This window comes from Argopecten irradians, chromosome 7, assembly GCF_041381155.1.
Source record: "Argopecten irradians isolate NY chromosome 7, Ai_NY, whole genome shotgun sequence".
Taxonomy (NCBI): Eukaryota; Metazoa; Mollusca; class Bivalvia; order Pectinida; family Pectinidae; genus Argopecten; species Argopecten irradians.
The window spans coordinates 39,029,536-39,054,294 of NC_091140.1; the positions used below are offsets into that span (position 1 = coordinate 39,029,536).

General features: G+C 32.7%; 1 protein-coding gene across 5 annotated transcripts in view; it reads left to right on the forward strand.

Annotated features, from left to right (window-relative positions):
* The first annotated feature begins 9,811 nt into the window (after window positions 1-9,811).
* Window positions 9,812-24,759, forward strand: part of LOC138328400 (uncharacterized) — a 46,678-nt gene continuing 31,730 nt past the window's right edge. Inside the window, exons 1-3 of one of the 5 annotated variants that reach the window (XM_069275196.1) lie at window positions 9,812-9,941; window positions 14,408-14,689; window positions 22,671-22,798. In XM_069275196.1, the coding sequence (XP_069131297.1) occupies window positions 22,738-22,798 (61 nt within the window). In that variant the 5' untranslated portion in view covers window positions 9,812-9,941; window positions 14,408-14,689; window positions 22,671-22,737. Of the gene's footprint in view, window positions 9,942-14,275; window positions 14,690-22,337; window positions 22,578-22,670; window positions 22,799-24,759 lie in introns of those variants that run through there. The other 4 variants (XM_069275200.1, XM_069275197.1, XM_069275198.1 and 1 more) reach the window with 4 other exon arrangements.

Here is a 24,759-nt window from a genome sequence, read left to right on the forward strand (position 1 = left end):
GACTTGTCGCTCGTGCCCGTCCCAGATTGTAGAGTTGTTCCCCTTGGTGCCCCCACCTCGTTTGCGTGTTTATTATTGCAACATGTAGGAGGAACCTTAATGATATGTCTGTCAAATTTGTTCCCGCCAGCAAAAGGACCAAACTTGCCTCCTGTCCTTTAAACCACAATATTAACACCAGGTCTCAATATTTACCCAAAACTAACACACTTAAAACATAAAACTACCTTTCTTAGGATCATAAAACCACAAATTGAAGCAAGGTATAAAATAAATAGTCAATGAATCTCAGCCAAATTTATATTATATAAAACAAGATATTAACTGTTAAAATGAAACACACATTTAATCTGTGACCTGGGAATTTATACTAAAATATTTTTTTTGTTTCATCCATTAAACTATGATTTTTTTACCTACCATGAGTTTTTTAAATTCTTTCTGTAATTCGGCTGTCGAATATCCAGAGAGAGGATGGGTTTTTTTTAGCCTCGCAGTAACCAGGTCATCCATCTCCTCTTCTAACGTTGCCTTCACTTCCAAAATTACTGGCAAGATATCCTTTTCCACTAGGCAATGCCTAGCTTTCAGTATTTGGTATGTCATCTGTAAAAACACATTCCCAAAATTAGGAATTGAACTAACCCCCAGTTTCATAACGTGTTGTTTAATATAAATATTACAAATTATTTTTTTCATATTAAGATAGGTATACTTGTGATAATTGCATCCTTAATCTCGTGTAACTTGGTAGTTGTATTAAATACAAGACACTCGAAAAATTGGCATAAGACAATTCGCCCCTAAATAAATATCATGTGGGCGAAACGTCCCATTGTTCAACAAGCCAATCCCCGACTGCACGAGTTAATATTTCATTATCAGCTTCAAAACAGATTACCGTGAGTTGTGACAGCCTCGTCAATATAAAACGAAAATCACCACACTTTAGCTAACATACCATAACACGTAATATTTCTGAAGGCTTTCATAATCGATGCCTGTTTTCTCTGCCATGTGCCTGTGACATATTTCTGTCACTTGTGATCAGCCGCCCGTGACCTTGCCCCCGACCACAAGGGGCGTGAAATTTTGAAACAAGAATTATCCGGAGAAAAACTAACCACGAATCTTTATAAAAAGAATGAAAAATGAATAATAATAATAAAATGGCCATACATATATTGCCCGCAAATTAAAAACCAGAAAATAAATCTCGACTTTCACTCGTCGGTCTCCTCTCGTTGGCCGGGACCACGCTTTGGCGCCCTTGCGACTTATACCAAAAAATTTTACAAAGTCCTCGTGCCTGATAAAATTAAATTAATCATTTAAATAATCATACTCCATAAAATGTGTCTACGGCTTGACCTCCTGACACAACCATATCGCCAGCCCACGACTTGTGGCGACCAGTAGATTCTATTTTTTTCTGGCCCCGCCATCAACTTAATCGAGAAATCCAAACACGTGGTCTGTGGGGAAAACGCCTCGTGGATTAAATTTACGCAGTAATACAGAAAATATTCCTGCGTACATCCCACATCAGACTACACATGTCTCCGGCCGAACATCCTGACATGTAAATAAATGGCTAGAAAGTGAAAAGTTTAAAACTTCTTACCGTCTCTACTCATCAGACGTGGCGTCCAGCTTCGGGTGCTTCTTCAAAAGTGTGACGTCATAATTTGGAATTCTCGTGATCTCGCGTGTGATTTGACTTAAGATACTGTTACCTATATTTACTGACAATACCGTTACTTCCCCTGCGAGTATTATCTATTATGATGTCATCATTTACTATGACGTATCTTCTATCTAAGCTAAAGTAATAAGAGATAATGGTCTCTCAATTAGTTCAATTTATTAGATGAAGACAAAAGAGTTACACCCCATGTCCTTCTATTCAGTGGAACTCTCCAAGATGATAAAATTCCTTTTTAATCTAATTTACGTCTGGGAAGGTGCACAATATTTGCTCCCATAGATTTGTTTGCCAAAAAAATCTTCTATCTAAGCTAAAGTAAATAAACAATCGCCTGAAGATGGCCTGAAAGGCCTGAAAACGTTAGCGAAAAGAGTATTGAATTATTTTTTTTTAATCTATTATCCTAATGATACAAATTGTCGTACATCATTTACATATGACGTATCGGATCAGGTGTTCCAGTTATACTAAGTGGCTAATAGTAATAGTCGAGGTGTTTCAGTTTACATGATACTGTCGGTAGGGAATTATTTTGAAGATTCTCTAGGATTAGCGTTAGGGCAGTTGCACATAGAAATATAAATGCAGATGAAGACATTGTATGAATTATATTGTTAAGATGCGAGAGTGATTGAGTTGCGCATCACGTCACGATCTCGATGTCCTTCTATACATGTAAATCAATGAAGTGTGAACTGAAATCTCGATTTCAGTTAGGTCGGTTAGAGGTCGTTGATCATGAAATTGACAACTTGTTGTCAAAATTTTTAGTGTATTCGTTGTAGAAATATTGGTAAAGAAAGTTATACGTACAAAGTGTATACGATGTGTTTTTTTAGTATCTGAGGGATTAATAATAGTTCCTTTGCGTGCTCCGGGTGTGAGACAGGCACAACCCCCCCGATTCAGCCAATCAGCGGGGTCGGCCTCCTAGGCCTCGCCCGAGGATCCCAAAGGTTTATAATAGGGGGTGAAAAGCGGCCTCGTCATCTGTTTACCGGGCGAGCGGGTCACTATCGCTGGATAATAAGCTGAAGTAGTTAATAAATTGTTTTAGGAGTAATTGGTGCCTCGCTATAGTATTTATTTCTGAAGGATGAGCCTGAATAGGCTATGAGTTACTTTCTCAGTTATATAATATATTCTTTAACTTTTTATTACTGGCTTGAGTCTTTTATTATACTGGATTATTTCCGGATAAGCAATCGTAGAGACTTGAAGTCTTAAGATCATACAAAATATAAGTGGTTAGACGGGAACTGCGACCTGGGTGCTGGACTACCTGCACGCTACCAAGGAATACTCAGGAATACCGCACCCGGATCCGGTTTTGTTCACAATATATTCAAAGGAAGCCTGTATACAATATATAGAGTGACCAGGAGAAAGCCAAAGAAGGAAAGGATGATATAACGTTGATAAGTTGAAAGTTATGGAAAGTGGTTTAGAACTTCTGTCTTGTTCATACGTGTAACGCCAATGGAATTAAAATTCTCTAATGTATGAGATATATTGATCTTATTTCAGATATTTATGAAGTACTGTACGTCAATCATCTCATTTTAATAGATGTGTCATCTATTTTGTTGCGGTAAACAAATGTCTGACAATCGGTGTTTTGCATTAGTTAAAAGTACACTTGACTATTGCACAGTAGCCTTTAAAACACTTTACCGATTGTGATCGTAAGTTATAATTATTATTTGACCAATCATTGCACGTGGCGGGATAATTAAAAACGATTTACGAAAATATTTAATAATGATTTACTCAGATCAATACCAATTTAAAAACACATAGTTTCTCATTTACCTCAGGTGATACTATGTGATGATTAAACCAGAGACATAGATAATTTAATTACTATCTAAATCTCTGATTAAACTAACGATATGTATTTGAATTATAATTAAAACATAATACAAAGTAATGTCTATTAAAAATGTATTTTCATTTAGATTGTCAACAATTACTTCAGTGAAATTCAGTTTAAGATTTAAATAAGCACACACCATAAACTTCATTTCATGAAAAAAATATGGTTATGCTCTAGAAAAAAATGGTATAGTCATTACATGTCCCTAATTTATCAAACTTTAAAAAATATTTGTAAATTATTGATTTTGATAAGATACGCATGCATTAAAATATGATATGATTAAGATTATAATAGCCGACAAAACTAATTTATCAAATATACTAATTTGCAAATTTATCTAAACCAAAATATATCAAACAGCACTCAGCATGCTATGTTATGTTTCTTATGTTTTTTTATAGAAATGTAATGTATATGTCATGTCAAGTTTATGTTGATGTCCCATGTATTTGTAATTGTGTTATATGAAAAAAAAATTATGATATTCATTTATATATACATGTATATTACATTGTTATGACCCAGAATAACAGAAATGAGAAACCAGCAGCTAAATTCAAAACACAATTTAATTATATATACAATATTATACAGAGATGGTTTACAATATCTAAAGTAATTGGTGGTGGTACAAGAGTAATACGATGATTTAAAGTGTTACTTATCTGTATGCGAATGTCCTGGTATAACCCTTGATCCTTCCAGGTTTCAAATTAACAATAATCACAAATCCAGGAGGAAAATGAATGTCCACAGATGATTTGTAAAGTTCCAGGCAATATGAATAAATCCACACAAAGTGTTGTAATAATCCACAGATAAAGTCACAATAGCTCTCCCAATAGAATCTAATATGGCACTGTACAATTCTTGATATGTCTCATTACAGGTCTCATTACAGTTCTCATTACAGTTCTGATTAGCCTTGGACAGTTGGAGTATATATAGCTAAACCCTAATTCAAGAATATTGGAGAACCTTCTACTTCTAGAAATATCTAACTAAAAACAGTAAACAAATAAACACACAGAACTTTCTGGAAATAGATCATTCTAGATCTCTACTTATAATCAACATGTTTACAAACATATTTGTTTATACATGATAATATTCTAGAAAGTTCTATAACCTAAATCAATGATATGACCTTTATAGGATGTATTGATAATAAAGCTATAGGAGTTATCTCCCTTATCTAATAACAACATGTATTTAGTGTCATACATAACAACATTTTTCATAAAATTTCAATTTTGAAACAAAAATACAGTACATGTTATTATGTACCGGTCAGCTAGGATACAGAGTTACTGTTCTTGATCGTCATGATCATAGATGAAACCTGGTCCACCTCAGAATTAAGACCACCTCGCTATTAAGACCACTTTTACTCAGACCACTGGGTGGTTTTAATAGATAGGTTTTAATGTAAATACTGTTATACATATTCTCAACACGTGTTATATAATGTTTCTGACGTCCCTTGCTCATACACATTTTTATTTACAGCGGTTCGGAGCGGTAGGGAGCTGGGTTTGCGAGAAAAATATTTCAAACATTATATGATAGATAACCACGTGAACCCCCATATATACATCTTTGTGTATCTGTAGCAGTGTGCAGCCACTGTGTGATACATTGATCATGACCACATCAAAACAATAAGCAGTGATCTAGAGTTGGCTGTTCTATTGTTTAGAGGATTAAGTGCCATTTTATAACGAAATCTTATCTTTTGGTTGTTTGTGCAAATTAAATGAAAAAATCCAGAGTTGTTTAAAACATAAATGAAATTGTATTACACGTACGTAATATTCTGTACTAGGTAAATGTACTTAAATAATTTGTAACACATTGTTTTTTTCAATGTAGATTATCATGTCAAAATAAAATTGCTGAGTGAATCTGCTATAATATATATTGAAACCACTGAAGCTTACAATTTTCGTTACTGTAAAGGAAATTTTAGAAATATCAACCTATTTCAAATGATTCGACTGAACTAAGTCTTCCCATCTTCTCCTCCCGGTAGGAGTACTAGTTATGCTATTTTTTCATTACATTGTACAGATCAATATGAAATATTTAATGTTAGTAGGCATTAAATTTGACATATTTCAGAGCCAGCTTAATTCAGTTGTTCTCTGATAGCAGATGATAAAATTAAACCATGATATTCCACAAAATCAGTACTAATCTGATAGATTTGTATAAATTCATCAAAACAGTAAAAAGTAAGCGTGTCACTATCCTTCAATAAATCATACACTACAATTATGTTTTTCTTGAACCAAGCCTTATAAGAACAGCGTTGCTACCAATAGTCATATTTCAAAGTAAATTATCATGTCCAAGCCTTATAAAAACAGTTTTGCCACCAATAGTCAAATTTCAAAGTAAATTATCATGTCAAAGTAAACTTTCTGAGTGAATTTGCGATCCGAATTTTGGACCTATCCTTGCTGCAAATTTTGCTGAACAACTTTCAATAATGTTTAATAAGAAGATATTTACAAATATTAATTGTAGTTAGAAAAGGACACTGATGACAATATCTGTCATTTAGTTAACTCGTGCCATTTCCGTTTGTTAGGATATATGTTGTGATGTACTACAAACTTGATAGACATAGAGAAACAATATTTATATTTTTTGACAAAAATCATCCTTCGTGGCATTTACATGTCGTTTAGTTATTTAACTCATATTAATTAGTTTTATAGTTATAGATATACATTCATGTACTTGAAACTTGATAAAACATATACCGGTAAACAGCTGATAGCTAGAGATTTTTTCTCTCTTTTTCCCCTCTCTCCCCACTCTATCTCTCCCTGATATGTTGCCAAAGTAGCATTAGTGAAGTTATGAAGCATGAAGGTCATCCTTTATGACAATATACGTGAGTTATATAATGTTACACGGTCTGACAACCATTAATTTTTGTAGTTATAGATAGTATGGTGTTCTTAAACTTGCTAGATACATAAGACAACATTAACAAACTTATGTTTGTTAAAAAGGAAATCCTTGATGTTATTAATATTAGTCATTAAAGGTCAAATACGTGTATGGTATTGCTTAAACATTATATGAGATTATATGATATGAGATTAAACATTGAAACACTATTATATGGATGTAAATTTTGCAATAATGATATTAACGAAGATTTTTACGATGCGTGATTGAATATATCCGCCATACTAAAAGATTTGATTTCTGATAAACATATTTTATATACATGTATCATAGCCCTCTGCTTATATAAGCAAATAACAATTAACAAGTACCCATATCTAATTACTTGATAGTCATTATACTATCTAGCAGTGCGATTAAACATTTAAACTGTTGTATATGTTAATATTTATTTCTAATTTACTCTAAACTATCCTGGCTGGATGGATACTGAATACTGTTTATCGAATATTGAGAATCTTCGATACTATAATAATTATCTAATTGAATAATCAAACTATGTACATATTAGAACCATAAATGTTGGTTAACTCCAATTGTATAAAAAACTGCATTCAATCTCCTACCTATTTTTTTCATATTCAACTGAAGACAAAATGCTCATTTTTGTCAGACTCTGATACATATTCCAAGGGGATGTGTCATTGTGCATAAGCACAGGGACTTTTTTGGCCTAATATCTCATTGTGTGTAGGTATGTTAGTCTGTCAATAAATGAGCATGATTCTTATCCCTATCCAAAAACTACAATCATTAGAAATATGAAATCCAAATAACTAAACTTGTTGTGAAACATTTTCTATTAAAAATAAAATTGGAGTTATCCCCCTTTAATTAGTAATTATTAACTTTATTATCACTATACTGTAACTAATTCAATTTATTTGTATATATAAATATATGTATTAATGAATTGCAGAATGAATTCATGTTTATACTTTGAAATATGATTTGGAGAGGACTTAAATAGGCGTAGCCTGATGTCCAATCCTATTGATGTACATAATATCAATAAAATATTGTTGAAATTGGAAAAAAATATGAGATTTTATATAATATAACCAGCAAGTTTTTTCTTGACAGATAAAGAATCTCTGATCCTACACTTAACATATAGGTATGCCTGTATAGTTTTTAACCAAAAAAAATCAATTTAATTTGACATTACAAGTCACCATATTGCTGAAACTTTTCTTTATATAAATTTGACTTAGGCAACATAAATACTTCCTCTTTGATTGAAGGTTCTGCACTGAAATGCATTATGTGTATTTAGAATAACTGGACCTGTACAAAATGTGAGAAAATAAATCAATGTGATAAATGATTACGACCAAATAAAAAACAATCATTTGTATTAGTTTTTTCAACCTTAGTTTAAGTCCTGTCTTCTTTGGATCGTTTTCCAATTTGCACTTAAACTGATAATATAACCATTGACTTATCAATCTGTAACACTCGAATCAACTCCTATCATCCAGAAGTTTTACCGCTGCAGCACTTTCAGTACTTTGATTGTCTTTGTTGTTACATATATTCGACTGCTTTAGATATTCTTCTAATGCTGTACATAAGAAAGTCTTTACTAGAATTCCGTTATATTATGCAGACTATATTACATGATATATGGACTGGATTGTGCAATCTAGTCTAGCATAAATAAGTTGTATAATATATCAAAATATAGTTGGATGTAATATTTGGGTGATGGATAAATACAATTTCCCCCTAAAATCGGTACAGTTTATCGTTAAGTCTTTCATGGTCGGCCTAGAATATGCCACAAAAACAACGATTCAGTCTTTTATGAGGCAGTTTAATTCGGTACGTTTTTTTGTATTTAGTTAGGGGAATCTTGGTATTTTGATAAAAATCGGCATCATTGACATAACAACACGTGGTTATACTGCAACGTACACAACTGTAAACGAAGACGATAATATTAACTGTTTACTTCTGAAATCTTTCCGTGAAATATAGCTGGTTACAGCATGGATATGAACATTAAATTCACTCCCTTACAAGGGAACTAGACTCTAGATTGTCAAAGATACTCGTCGGCTTATTATACATGTGTAATTTCATCTGTTACTTAAGACATCATACATAGACCTAGTATGTAAATTTATCTCCGTGAATTTTAGTTCCAACGAAATCATCAAATAAAATCTGAAATAAAGCTAAACAAAAATAAACAATCTCATGCGTAATTTGCAGATACGGAGATACGTGCTATCTTATTGGCTCTACATTCATCACAAAGTCGCGTTTTTATTGAAGACAATAGTGCAGGACAGTCAATGCATTAAAGCAGAAACATATATACATGGAGATTGGCAACTCCGCCATTTTTACGATCGGCAGACGTACCTCTGTATGGGCTTAGGGGTTTTTAGATAAAGTAAACTTTTAAATAGTGAAATACAGCAGAATAACTTTGAAATGTTATAAAATTTCAGTAATTTTTAGATAATTCGAGTACGATTTTGGAAAGAAAAGACAATATTTTAACTTATATATTTTATAAAATAAAATGCACTTCCGGTTTTTGATATCTAATTGTCGAAAAACTAGTTAAAATTGCCGATTTTCATGCTTTCAAAAATCATATAAAATAACATCAATTGGTAAAACTGGTCACATCAAACCATGATATAATATTCAACTTAGTATTGATGCAAAAATATCATGTTTGAAAGAATACACTTAAAAGTAGTTAGTCAAGGGAAATGTCTATAAACCTGAGGTCCCTCTGCCTGTCAACTAAGACAAAGAAGGAGTTTCAAATCTCTATGTAAAAATGTTTCTGATTAAAGCTATACATATTTGATTTAGTATCATCAATTTCTATGCCAGTACATGGCGATTGAAACAGACCTTCTCACATGTAAAAAAAAAAAAAGGTATTGACCATGACCTAGGGAATGCTTGTTAAAATTGTAACTCTGATACAACGTTATCATACACAATAGGTATAAACCATTTCCATTTGATACCCTATCAACTATCGTGTAATAGTTTTCTGTAGGAAATTAAAGGATTGTATGACCTACCTTGGAAATAGATCCAAGGTTACCTATATTCTTTTTTGAAACACAGCTATCTAACATGAAAGGAAACCAAGCGATTTATGACAACGTTTACACAGACGAGCCACGCTAGGACAATAATGAGTTTCTTGGGATCTACTGCTCAGACTAGTCGTACACAAGAGGTGTTTTACTGTTATACAGTGTAAGCTGCTGTGATACCGTCACATGTTGGTGTCCATAGTCAGTTTCTCATTGGATTTTAGGAATATGAAACTGGGATGTTACTTTATATTACAGTCTTATATACTGTAGCGTAACGGAACTGAATAGACAACGCCAGGTACGTTGACATTATAATTATATTTCTTGTTCTACAATGGTATACAATATTGTTCATGTTATTAAATATTCATATGACTTGCTTCAATGTATTTCAATACTTATCGTACATAATTATGCGTGAAACTTTCGCAAAATAATTCGTGCCAAATCTCTTCACTAGCTTGGTCAAAGTGGGATTCATCTAACGATGCAAAACTGTATTGGTCAATCGCAACCCTTCAAAGAAGATGGGATATATCTAATCATATCTGAGGTTTTAACAAATAATACAGATATCCTCGGTTATCATCTTACCATTTTCTTTGATAAAGACTATGTTTGTATTATGGTCCATAAAATTAAGTTTTAAAGAATAAAGTTGTGTGGTACCAGGTACCATAAGGAGCAGAATGTCTGCAGACTAGAATAATATCGCTACCGTATAGATACGCTGCATTTTCACATTACAAAGTTAGCTGCACTTGCGGATAGGTATTGATTGTGAGGTCACATTTAACGTAACGTAATAATTTTCGGAGAAAAAGTTGTGAATTGCGCTTACAAAATAATAGCGTCACAATGTCTACCTACGCGCAAGGGAGCTAACTCTGTAATACGCAAAGACGGAAAAGATAGCTACCGCATGGTACGAAAAGACAACGAACAGTTTTAAAAAAATGTTGTACTTGAAATATTTATATAAATTTCTGAATCAATTGTAATTTTAGTTTTCTGATTTTGCTGCTTTATTTGGCATGGTAACCATCCGAAAAATGCATAAATTAAGCAAATTTGAAATTGTTTTGCTTGTTTGCATATTTTTTATAGTTATTGTAATAATAGAACGCGATCTTAAACAAACTTAATATTTGCGTAGAATATGTAGCCACATAAGATTCATATCAGGGAGAAATATTAAGTTTGGTCAAGGATGTGTTCAATCGCTTATAGATGGACAAGATAGCAAAAATGACCAAAACTGACAAAAATGTCACATTGGCATAACTTAAGCCTGTTTAGGATAGTTACATGAACCATAGAAACTATAATTGCAATGATACATAGCCTTCGAATTAACAACTAAACTAACAGATTTGAAAATTAGACGGAACGAATGGGGGGGGGGAGGGTTGTCAAAAATGACAACAAACCATATTTTGTCCTTTCTTGCCAAATCAAAATTTCTGTCGCCATGGGAAAATCCTAATGACCTACTAGTTATTTTCAAACTTCAAAGAATTTGTATATGTGGAAATTTTTTATCCTGTTTTGAACACTATCTACATAATAGACGGAGATAATAAACAACATCACATCTAATTGGGTATCTATTACTGCCTACATGTATATACTGTTTTAGGTTCTCAGCTTTTCCTAGGGTGTATTAACAACATTATATCTGATATAGATTCTAAAATAAAACGTTTTGTTCGACGACACATCTTAGTTTTTTTTATGGTTATTCATATAAACACATGCGTTATAGAATCGGATCTGAAAACAAACTTAACGGCGTAGAAATATGTAGCCACATAAGATTCATATCAGGGAGAAATATTAAGTTTGGTCAAGGATGTGTTCAATCGCTTATAGATGGATAATATAGCAAAAATGACCAAAACTGACAAAAATGTCACATTGGCATCACTTAAGCCTGTTTAGGATAGTAAACATGAACCATAGAAACTATAATTGCAATGATACGTAGCCAACGAATTAATAACTAAATAACAGATTTGAAAATTAGACGGATCGGATGGGGGGGGGTGTCAAAAATGACAACAAAACTATCTTGTCCTTTCTTGCCAAATCAAAATTTCCATGGGAAAATCCTAATGACCTACTAGTTATTTTCAAACTTCAAAAAATTTGTATCTGTGGAAAATTTTTATCCTGGTTTGAACACTATCTACATGAACATAATAGAAAGAGATAATAAACAACATCACATCTAATTCGGTATCTATTACTGCCTATATACTGTTTTAGGTTCTCAGATTTTCCTACGGTGTATTAACAACTTTGTTTCTGATGTACGTTTTTTTTACCAAAATCAACGAATTTACATCCCGACGAAAAATATATATACCTATTCCAATGTCATGTAAGTTTATGCGTTCATACATTGAAGGATGATTATTACCTCACTAAATACCGGTGAGGTATATTTCGGGGACAAGCATGCAAGTTCAAAGTTGGAAAATATTGTTCAAACAAAGATAGTGTTCAGAATTTCATAGACTTCATCTACATGTACCAACAAATAATTGATTGAGTATATCATGACTCTATGTGACACGATAATTGTTTGTTGGACACATCTGTAAAAACACTGGCTGAGTACCGACTCTAGATTGTGATAGTAACTGTGTTGTGTGGTAGAACTTAGTTCCGCTTGTGAGATCAAACAATACAGGTGACAGTGTCGACGGTGTATTTTAATGGTAATGTGTACGGTCTCCTCCACGAATTTAAGTGCCAACGAAATTGTAAAATTTTAGAATCCACGAAAATTGAGCCCAACGAAAATTAATGATTTCACAGTAGATTCTAAATTAAACGTTTTGTCTCGACGACACATCTTAGTATATATTGTGGTAGAAAATCTCATAACAACACATGCCGTTACAGAATCGGATCTGAAAAAAACACGGGCAATGGAATTGCCTGTTACTTAATCAAAATAAACCGGAAACCGTATTATTAAGTAGGAAACGAAACCCTCCAGATGACCACATCCTTCACTCGTACGTATTATTGACGTATTATCGGTGTCTATGTTTTGGCTAATGGTTGTTACGCAAATCCAAAGACTAGAGTTTTTTTTTAAATTAGAACTTAACAGGAACACCAAATATTATTTATTTATTTGCATTTAAAGTAGTATGGTCTATCACTTTCGCTCTTTTTGTCATAGTGAAAACTGTTTAAGTGTTATACGTATTTTTCTCCGTCTGTCTGAGGTTTAAACTTTCTTATTTTACCACTTTTTATAAAGTTGCAGCACTAAAAGTATTTTTAATTATAAAAGTTTAAAAAAAAAATCTTTTTAACGTGTACACGTGAAAAATAGGCTCGAAAGATACCGAATCATTCCGAACTCTGCCGAACATCGTCGCAACAATCTCGAAGTAACACGAGAGTTGTGAAACCAAGAGAAAATGTCAAAAAAATTTCATAAACAAAACATGTGGTCGACCTTAGCAGACTGGATCTACAAAGAAAAATAATCCTCACACATTTGATACACACAATATTTTACGGATATGTGTGAATGAGATGTTTCAAATACTAACTCTGTGGACATATACCAGCATTATTTGCTAATATTAGCCAGAATAATAAAAAAAAATAGCCAGAAGGAAAACGTAAACAGTAAACAAACACATGAACGTACACTTACGCTAGTTACCTGTCTCACCACGTGCAGGTCGTGTCGACGTCAGTCACTTGATACGATTCGGAATTCCGACAAAACTTATTTAAAACCAGGAATATAAGATCCCTAGATTTCGACTCTCTTATAGACCGACATACATTTAACTTTTGGGGAGCTAAATCATCAAGTTACATATCCATGTTCAAATATCAAATGTGTAAGCGACATATCGTTGAAAGTTGAATGCTGAAGCAGCTCAAATATATTACTCTATCCCCATTACGTATATGTAGTATGGTTGAGGACATAGAGAAACCATAGTGAGTATACATTGTAATAAAGATAAGATTGAAATGGGGCCACCTACATCGACACTTCTGATGGAAATCTAGATGACAATGGATTTACTCTTTATTGCTAAGATATATTTTTAATAAAAGTTTTCTTTAATGAAATCATAAATAATACATGAACGTCTGGTGGTATAATGCAACAGTTTTCTTTTTTGTTAGGTGTCGCAAGATTGTAAATGTCTTCAATGTAAAATACAATTATTGAGAAGTGTATATCAGTCCTCTGGTGACTACCTGCCGAGATTTAATCGGGCTGTCACTATCCGATTGACATTCTTACATCGTAAACGTAAAAGGCGCGTTCCAGCAATAAGTCGTACACGAGGTGTATTTATAAATGATTCAATCGATTAAGAGAAAGCTATAAATAAAAATGTCGACTAGGAGACCATCGCTAACATTTTATCATATCGCTTGTCTTTTATACCCAATGATCTCTGTCTGTCACTATATAAATCTGATTTTGTTGTCGATTACCCCGTATCGAGTTGCATTATTCTTCACTGACAACCGCTAGTCTCAAGGAATCTTACACCGCCTTCTAAAAGCTTTTCATTTCGATAAGTGCAACATGATGCCCCAGGACCTAACTCAATAGCTGGTTAATATGATTTTAAGCCTAGCATTGGTGTGACCCATTTAGGCAGTTAAACCGTATTAACGTTTGTTTGATCGTACTAACTAGTGAGACTTTCTAGTTCCAGGTTTAGCTGTAACAGTGACATAAATCGTTTTGTTTTCTATTTAATGTAGTGGTTCCTGCACACCTAAGAAGCGTGTTTACCTGATAGGGACATAGACAACAGTGTACACTCTTACCTGTTAAAGGTATGATAAAAATATACAGGTAGATCCTCGATATCCAATTAGACGTTGACGACCAGCGACTGGTGACCGAATTCATTTCGTTGGACAGGATTCCTCTGGCTGTCTAGGATACAGAGACAGAATAAAACGGAATACACAAATTTACTGTAAATGGAATCTGACAACATGGTGAATAATTAATGAATACCAGGGATGTCAACGGATATGGTACGTACGGATCGATTCCCATAGGTACTCGTATAGAGTAACAAATGTGCTGGATACATTCAAATATTTTATTTGTACAATGTAACCATTCAAGAGAACGATGCAATGAACTAGTCTACACTGGTAAGCATATAATACCTGATGACGTTGAAATTGAAACAATATTGCCTAATAATTGATGATGGTGATATGAACTAGCATAAACATATGTCTCATTTCTATGATGTAGGACAAAAATGTTGGAATAGATATGAATATTATAGTATATTACTCATCAGGTATTATTTAGTACCAGTTTTATGAAATGGGGTAAAGTTAATGGACCATGAATATTGTGAATTCATTATTTTCGTTGGGCCCAGTGTTTGCGGATATCGATTCTAAATTTCGTTGGCATTTTATTTCGTTAATAATTGTAGTATATTTCGCTGATAGCAGAGGAATAAATCAGAAATTTACGAACGTGCTACAACAAACGTTTTCGTAATGTTGAAACAATGTCCCTTTATATAGGTACCTTATATCATTTATGTTCGCATTAAGTGTGTTGGGAATTTATTCTTTTATTTAGTTTTATTTAGTCATGCTAATCAGCATGTTATTTTCTTTGTCATGAAAATAATGATTTATTAAGAAGCGTGTTAACTTAAACCTTTAAAAGTAGCATGGTTCCCCTTCAGTTTTGCTAATAATAACTTAATCAGCAAAAATGCCCAGTTTTGATTGTAATCTACGTAACATCAGATATGGAAAGATATCTTGCCTTTCTGGCTTTTATTCAGTTATTGAATATATTTAGATAAAGTTATATATACGTCAGTAAACTTTAAATGAAGTTCATTTACTCCCAATAGATTTATTACTAGGGAAATGTCCTTATTTTATCCTCTTTTATTTAATATTTTGATATTTCCATATTGACTTCAAGGTATTTCACGTCTTTTGAGACACTATTTGACCGTATATATTTGGTGTTTAGTTTTGTAAATATCAAATATTCTGTATACTTTGGCGAAAATCTCTCGGTGTGACATTAGTACATTGGATTTTTGTGTATTACATTTTTCTTCTTTTTGTCATATTTTAGCGTGGGTTGGGTTACGTTATTGTTTCATACTAGGTTATGATGGCAAAAGAATAATGTAGGAATTGCGTACGAATGGTATTGTGCGTCTTTATGTAATTGCACGTAAAATGTGATATTTTGAAATTATCAAAATAGATGAAAAAATGTTTAAATTACAGAAGGTTAATTTGACCTGCAAATGTTTTAAGAAATAGCGAAAATCTATCAAAGTCCCAAGTATTTATAAACTATTTTATATAAAATTGACTTAAACTTTTATTCAGATGGACAATATTTGTTAATAACAAACTTGACCTGTTGAGGGATTAAATATTTTAAAAGATTTATTTAGTACTGTATGTTATAGTATAAAATAGTGTTGGTCAGTGCTGGAGAGCTCTTTATCGCTAATCCTGGACAAACTGGGCCAAGTAGAACCCTCTAAATACTAACATTGACTTTGTGGTTATCCTATTATCATGCTCGCTAACACAAACTAGGTTAATAGCACGACTTTTTATTTTGAGGAAACATTACACCGTAACTAGCCTCAGACCTGCATTGGTAAAACTTATTATGTCTGTTTTAAATGGACAGTGTTTAACGTATAGTGCAGAATTTTGTATAAATACATAAGGTTTAATAGATACAATATTGGCCAAGCTTTTGAATATCTCTATAACATTAAATGCATTTGATCCGGTAATGACTTGTTAACATGCTTTATAGTGCTTGTAAAGGAATGTCACAACGTTTTATTGCCTTTGACACGCACTTGTAGTGACATTATAGTTACATGTTGTATTTCGATTAGGCACCGCAATTTCTCCGTCTTAAAAGGAGTTCATCCCATATTCCCATGGACACTGATTCTGTCATTCTAATAGCGGACTCGATAATCCGGACGAAAATATAAGAGAACGGAATTAATAATTAGCTATGTAAACAGAACTCTGCAGTCCGAAAAATTCACATTCAGGCATTTGCTGGAGACGCAGTTGTGCGGAGTTCATGAGGATGAGAATTAGTTGGAATTTGAATGATCGCATTCGTTTGATACTTCCATTGATTCGTTACGTTTAACGTTCGATTAACGTTCGATTCTACCCTCGGGATCACAAAATGTTGCAAAACCCTCGGCAAGCCTCGGGTTTTACTACATTTTGTGACCCTCGGGTATAATATCCCTATCCTTCATATCCACATATGAAAGAGTCTTATATGAACGCACTGTTTGGTATTTGTGATATAACTTATTCACATTGCCTATATAATACAACTATAGACCGTTTAGATATACTGTTTGTTATTTAATTGTTATTTAATTTTTTAGTTAGTTATCCTAGATCCAGATTTGTTTCCGTTATAAAGAGTGTCAATGTGACCTAGATTTTCAAACATAACAGTTTCATATTAAGAAAATTGGTTCATCTCTTTAAGGCATTGTGTCCCGAACCAAAACGCCAATGTTAACCCTGTTTACCTTGACCTTTATCACAATTTTATTTTCGTATGTTGTTAAGACGTCCAGACATATAACCAAAACCAATTCATCTCTGAGTTGCGAGTTCCAATCCCATGTCGGCAGTTGCCAGATACTGACCGCTAGTTTTGGTGGTTTTTCTACGGGTACTCAGGATTGTCCTTGCCATCGAACATTCTCTTGATAATTCAATGAAATTTCTAATTAGTGTATAAGCCACGTTTACAAACGAAATACAAACTTCCGCCTAACAATGAAAATGGTCGCATGAAATTGAAGAGTATATGGCTTATAATGAATTGCCGACTCGTAAATGGATGATAGTTTATTTTTTCACCACGTACGTGTGATTTACAACGGCGTATCACGAAGGTTGATAACATATATATTCAGTCTAGTCATAGTGAGTGTCAGGTCTCCCACACAAAGACCTTTCTCTGTCTAAGCGTTTTTAGATACAATGTACTCGTTAGATATCAATTTAAGCCGAACTACTGTGTCGATTCATCAATAGAACGGCAAAGGTATAACAGACAATTAAGTATTTGTCTTGATTTGACTATTTCCACCGCTCGTACATATGTTTACTTTTCGAAAAGTTATCAAATTCAGATTCAATCTAATGGAATAATATTCAATATGAAGTATATATACCATAAAGTAAAACGTTATAAGTTGTCAGCTTAATACACATATAAGGTTTTCATAAAGGTACATGTTTTCGTCTAGTTTTATTTCCAAAATGTATCTAGACATTAGGATGTGGATCATACGAGATATACTCGTCAGATACAGGATAGCCAATTTCTTCGAAAATTTAAGCATAAATTATTTTACAATCACGTTGGTAAGATAACAATACTCAGATCGGAGGATCCATAAATAGTGAGATCAATCCTAAATAGACTATACTTCGCTTTTCCTTACTGAGTTCATTATAGGTATTGTGTACATACATCTCTCCTTGTATAAATATTTGTTTAGACACATAAGAAATCCATTTTTATCATTTGGAAGAGCACAAAGGAAATAGAAACCTGTTCTACTTTCAGTTTTGTGCCAAGTTTAATTTAGGCTTGTGAATCCAATATCACCAATTGATGATAAGTCTAGCATAGATGTAAATTCATTGAGGTCTTTCAATCATATAATGCCGAGAATATTTTTCGAGTAATAGACTCGATAATGTGTTTACACTCAATCAGAATATCGATTTCATACAGGATGGCTTTAGTGCGACTCATGAATATATTTGTGGTAGTAAAATATAGTTTAGCTTTCATCTGTAAAGTAGTTGACAATAGAAAGTAGTTGAGAATTTTGACTAATGAATATACGAATGAGATTATTTGACAAGGACAAACACACAACCATTTTAATGATATTTTTTCTATATAGTATATCTATGTAAATTTCACTCGATTTGTTAAGTTTCAGTTGTATATTGAAATGGCGCCTGGAAATATCCCCTTGACTTAGGTTACATTTTACACAACATTCAGTTAAAATAGTAATGCGTGGTTGTTATCTTTGTACTAAATATATTCCAGACTGTCTACCCTCGCTGATTTATCCTATTGTGCACTTAAAATGCCTTATGGGCTTTCAATGCCATTGTTATGTCAGAACAATCATAGTGATATAATCGATTGTTAACATATAATTATATTTTACTCAATTTATGGGGCTTTATGCTAAGTAATATGTTAGTATTCTTCCCAAAAGCAATTAATAATGTTCTTTTACTTCCTACATTTTCATTCTGCTGTTTCAGTTGAAGATTCAAATGCGATTAGGATAAATTACAGAGTAAAGTTTTAATATCATGCAATTACAGAACCTGTAAGTGATGTATTTGTGATGATGTTCAATAATGGAATTTTCTGAATTGATGGTATGACGGAGATATGAAGATTTTTGCCCTCTTACTATTCTATTCACGACTGAGGATTATTGTTTGCTTAAAATCTGTATTACAACCATTAAGATATATTACTCTAACCACATACCTTTTATAATGACTTAACTGCAGTGTTTAAGATTTACTGTATACATTTATGTGTCTCGAGTAGGTATGTAAGTTATTACATGTTCTTCATTCAGAGAGATATAAAACTATAAACCTACTTATTCAAATACTCATTCCAATGTCATTATGAGACATGCCCAGCTATGTTTGGAAACAAGACGTAATCAGGCATATAACTAGTACTTTATCTAATGTTACAGTTATGTACGTACATACCGTGCTTACCTGTAGTTTAAAGTCATGTACATACCTTATAATCGACATTTACCTATCGTTTACCTGTAATACTTCCACATTACTACATGGAACGTAATCATTTATTGTTGCTAATCACCTTGTTTTACCTGCTTTGATAAGCACATTCGACATATATTATAAGGTCAGGGCCTGGTTTCATGAACATTTCTTTTTTAAGTTTTACTTAACATAAAATTCTCCATAGGAAAGCATTACAGACGTAGCGTTCGTAACACTGGTCCCTGGTCATATTGGTGTTTTCTGTTTCCATTGTCAAACATTCACTCTCATTTGTAATCGAATACACCCAGACATGATAACATAGAATATTTCTTTGTTTTATCAGTTATTTTGTCCGAATGGTTTCTTTATTTATGAACAATAATGAAAAACATTAATAATCAAATAACGTTTTACTCACTTCCACAATTTAGGTTTATGCAGTCGTTTTCGTCATATTAATAAGTGTTACTTCAAATCATTAAAAAAACTCTAAAAATATAAAGAAAAATGTGTCAAATGCAGATTTACAAAGTTTCTATATGGTTCAACTAGCGTTGTAGATACGGGGCTCCAAATGGGACACTTGTGATTTTGTACACAAAATCCAATTTTGTGTAGACATAAATGGGTTCAGATTAAAAAAATTTATAACATATTACAAAAATAAGTTTTGTAATGCAAACAATATTTCAATGGTAAAAAGTCATGACGAAATTCAATTTTGTGAACACAAAATTGAATTCTGTCGTAACAGAATCACTTTCGTCTTACAAAAATTGTTTTTTTTATAATAACTTCATTTCCGTAATGACAAAAATAAATTTTGTTAAACGAAATTATCTTTCGGCGGACAAAAATTATTTTAGTTATGACAAATTTCATTTCTTTTGGAAAGAATTCATTTTCGTCGTGCCAGATTTCAATTTCGTGGGACAGAATTGAATTTCGTCTCCACAGAATTTATTTTCGTCAGTTAAGTATGCAAATGAGTCCATGTTTGACATTTATTTGTAAGTTGCTAACCGATTGGTTGAAACGCTTATAGTTCGCTCATTCTTTGGAGAAGGGTAACCAGACTTGGAACTTGTAATAGTGAACAAATATTTGTTGAATATGTACGTTATCATTACGCTTATGACAATTAAAATGTGCATTTCCCTTTAAAGACTATTTTCCATAGCGCAATTATTTCTGAATGTATCCATTATGTAATGACACATTGGTTTAACACCGTCTGCGCATGCCACATCAAAGGTCACTATATCCAATGAGAAGGCACGTTACAAAATCGTGATGAGACAGTTCATTTACAAAATTGTGTTTAATTTTCACTTTTGTCTAACAAAACTCAATTTCGACCACAAAAATAAATGTTGTCATGACAGAAATGAATTTTGTGAAGAAGAAAAAATTAATTTTGTGTGCTGGAAGATAATTTTCTAATACGAATATGATTTTGTTATGACAGAATTGTATTTTGTGTACACAAAATTGATATTGATTACAACCATAGTAGATGTCTGCGGGAATTTAAACACATTGTCTGTTGAAAGGGAGACAACCCTTACTCCATTCATACCTTCTACAAATAGTGCGATACAAGTGTAAAGAAGATAACTTCCAAAGATTTGAAAAAAATAAATTTTACAGAACTAAGTTTTTAGTTTTTTTTTAATTTCATGAGAGTAGGCCATCTCCCATCTGTAAAAAAAATAACAAAAAAAAACCAAGCTCATGATTCATCCGTCACATATTATGTATTTTTGATATACTAAATATATTCTATATTAATTTATACTCTAAATTTTTAAATATACAAATAGCATATTAAATTCTATTTATTTCAAATATGTAAACGCATAGACTTCAGATAATTTATTAACTAAAAGAAAGCATTTAATTTTACGATGCACTATAAGTTCTTCAGTATCTTTTCCAGACAAAAAAATATTTAATATCATTTAAAGCTATCTTTCAATTGTATTTGATTTGAATGGTACATCAAAGGAAATCTCTTTTTTTCTCTCTATTTTATTGATATTAGCATTTTTTCCCTTCGAAATTATTCAAGAGGACTAGTGAGTACTGGTGTGAGAGGGCTACTCAATATCATGAAGAGGAAATACATGTACATATATTTGTAGTCAAGTGGTTTACAACATGTAAATGCCATATAATGAAAGAAAATCTTTTAAATAGACCTAGTTTCGCTAAATTTTAAGTGATATTGTTTTTACAAGGTAATGTATAATACGGACATAACACAGTATCGATAAATATAATATTTGTGGGAATAACGCGGCGACAATTGTAATAATTTTGCAACTGCAAATATGCAGCATACAATATACCACACGATCTGTTTGAAAAAGAAGTAAAAAAGAACAAACAATAAACAAACAAATGTATGATGTTTGCAAACTCAAGTTGTATGCCTGATTAGTGGTGTGTTACGTACTTTAAATGGATAGGTGGTAGGTCAGAATCCTACAATATCCCCATTGTGCCCGGCAACACGTAGTCTATGTGCAATTCTAACCTTTACACTTTGTCTAGCTTCGATATCCACAAAATGATTTTGTCTCTTGGATGGCTTAGAGGCAACAAAGGGATTTTCAAAATATTTTCGCCGTTAAAAACAAAATCAAACACATTATAATGTTTATATATCGCTTAGCTTCAATGTTTTCATAGAAGTTAACAAAATATCAACTATATATCACTTTTTATTATCGATCAGATCTACCGATGACTGTGATCAACCTGTCACCCTCTTTAAACAAAATCGTAGCGGCATGAAACACCGGAAACATATCGAATATTAGTCTATCCATTTTCTGTAAAGTATAGAGTTCGGGTGAAATACGTGCAGTAGATTACTAGGTGTAACGCCGTGACATCGTGTGGTATAGAACAATGGTATTGATATTTCACTAAAGGTGTGGTAACATACGAGTTTACTATAACACCCTTAATCATATAAGGTACGTGATGTGTTGTCATTGACAGACATACTGCAAATTTTTTCATATCCTCGGAACACATAAAAGTTTATTTAAATTCTCTGTAGGTATTTATTAACTGTTTTTAGTAAACACCATTCATCAGGTAGTATTTCATCTCTCCGCGAATTTATTGACACTTATTTTATTTTATTTTACAGATTATTTAAGATGGTCAACCATGTGATTATTAGAAGCACGTAATCAGTAATCAAGGATTATTACAACATGGCGACCATGGCGATGAGGAAACTCAGACGTATCCAGTTTGGCCAGCTACTGGACCCAGGTAAGACAATCAAAATAGGGTTTATAAAGAATAATTGGCACTCAATACATCGGGTTCGGGATTACAAAACGACGTCTATAAAGTACGATTCACCGTCGATTATGTATTATTGTGACGTCATATTTTGACATGACTTTATGACGTCATATTATTGGAAGATAAAACAAATCGACGGTAAATTGTACTATGGCCACGTCGTTTTGATATTTTGGAAACGAGGTATTACGTATCTAGCAATCAACAGGCTAAGTTTGTTGTTGTGTTGTGAATAAATGTAAATCGATTTTTTTTCTTTTTATCTTTTTAGTAACTTTAAATGACGAAAAATTTCAACACACTTTATTATTGTATTTTTCATTGTATGACCATCCATGAAGTCAAAACGAATGTTGACGTTGTCATTTTGTGCTAATGTCAATTTATGGCATTATAATCTATAGGTCACATACACTAGTCACAAATGCCATATATCTAAAATATGTTGCTGAAATGTTGTTTATGTTAAAATTTAACGAGGAAATAGCTATGTATCAGGTCGTGCTTATTACATGTTGCTTGTGTTTATTGCATATTCCATGTCGTCAAGTAAACCGTTACAGTATAAGCCTCTTCCATATGAATGAAAAATATATTCTGTCCGATGGTCACAAATGTTGTTAAACCCGTGGCTTGCCGGTATCCCTATCCTACATATCCACATATGAAAGAGCATTTTTCGCTCATACCTTGATGTTTTATTGCAATTTTACAATTATGTATCCCGCCATTTCGAAATAAATTCGAAGAAAACCACGTCTGCAGGTCAGTTTTTCATATATGTAACTTGCATGATATTTTTAAGCAAATCTTATGGTTTGCATTTTAATAGCAAAAAAGGCCTATTTTCTAAAAAAAAAAAAATATGTGGGAAATTTACCGAGAAAATAATAATTCTGCTGACACAGTAACATTACGAGGCTGTTCGCATTGGTAGGCATGTACTGCCACCTCAGTCTACATGAGTGTTATGCGTTGGATGCCAGTAGAACACCCGTAGGTTTGCAGCAGTGTGTTGATTGATTTAAGATAAAAAAAAACCCAACAACGTTTATATCCATCTACACTTTCGATATAACTGTAACATGTTACTTCAGACGCCAACCAATCATTTATAAGCAATAGAAATGTAACTATCTGCCGAAAGTTTTTGTAATTTTCAAATTTGTTTTCGCCCTTATGACAAATAATTGATTTCCACAATATATATAGGTATATTGATATCAAATCACTGGTTGTAAAAGGAATGACAATAGAAAGTTTATATTGTGTCTTGATCCAAACAAGGAACATAGATAAAATATTCGATCTTTTCACGAGAGGTACAATGTATCGTGATTTTCTAGATATTACTTTCCTAAAGCAGTGAGAGCATAAATCGAACGAAAAAGTGTACACATTCTAAGGGCGACAACCCGTGTAGTCATATAATCAGCACATCAAATCAATAAAAAAACACCACGTTTCTGAAAGTTGACAGTTTATAAATGAGAGTATTTCAATTTAAGATTTTCTACGAAGCGATAGTCTACACCGAAGAATTATGATGACGTTTAAACATGAAAGTTATGAGATAAAACATTTAAAGATGCTCCCCCGCTGACAAATGGTATTTTTCTCTATCAAAAATAAAAACAGACAATTTAGTATTTTTCTTCAATTCGAATCCGAAATTCAAATCATTCTTGACAATATAAGATGACAAAATTTCTATTCTACACTATAAGTATTTCCAAGTCACTTTCTTCAAGAATTCTCCCTTCGGCGATCGCTATTTTCGGAAATCATACAGTGCAATTCGACCACTGTGTAACCTATGAAGATTGTAGTTCGTATAATACTATTACCTTCTGTCATGTTTTTGTCCCATGATCGACTAATGTATCGCTGGGTGTCTGTCCCAGTATCGTTCAGTAAGATGACAC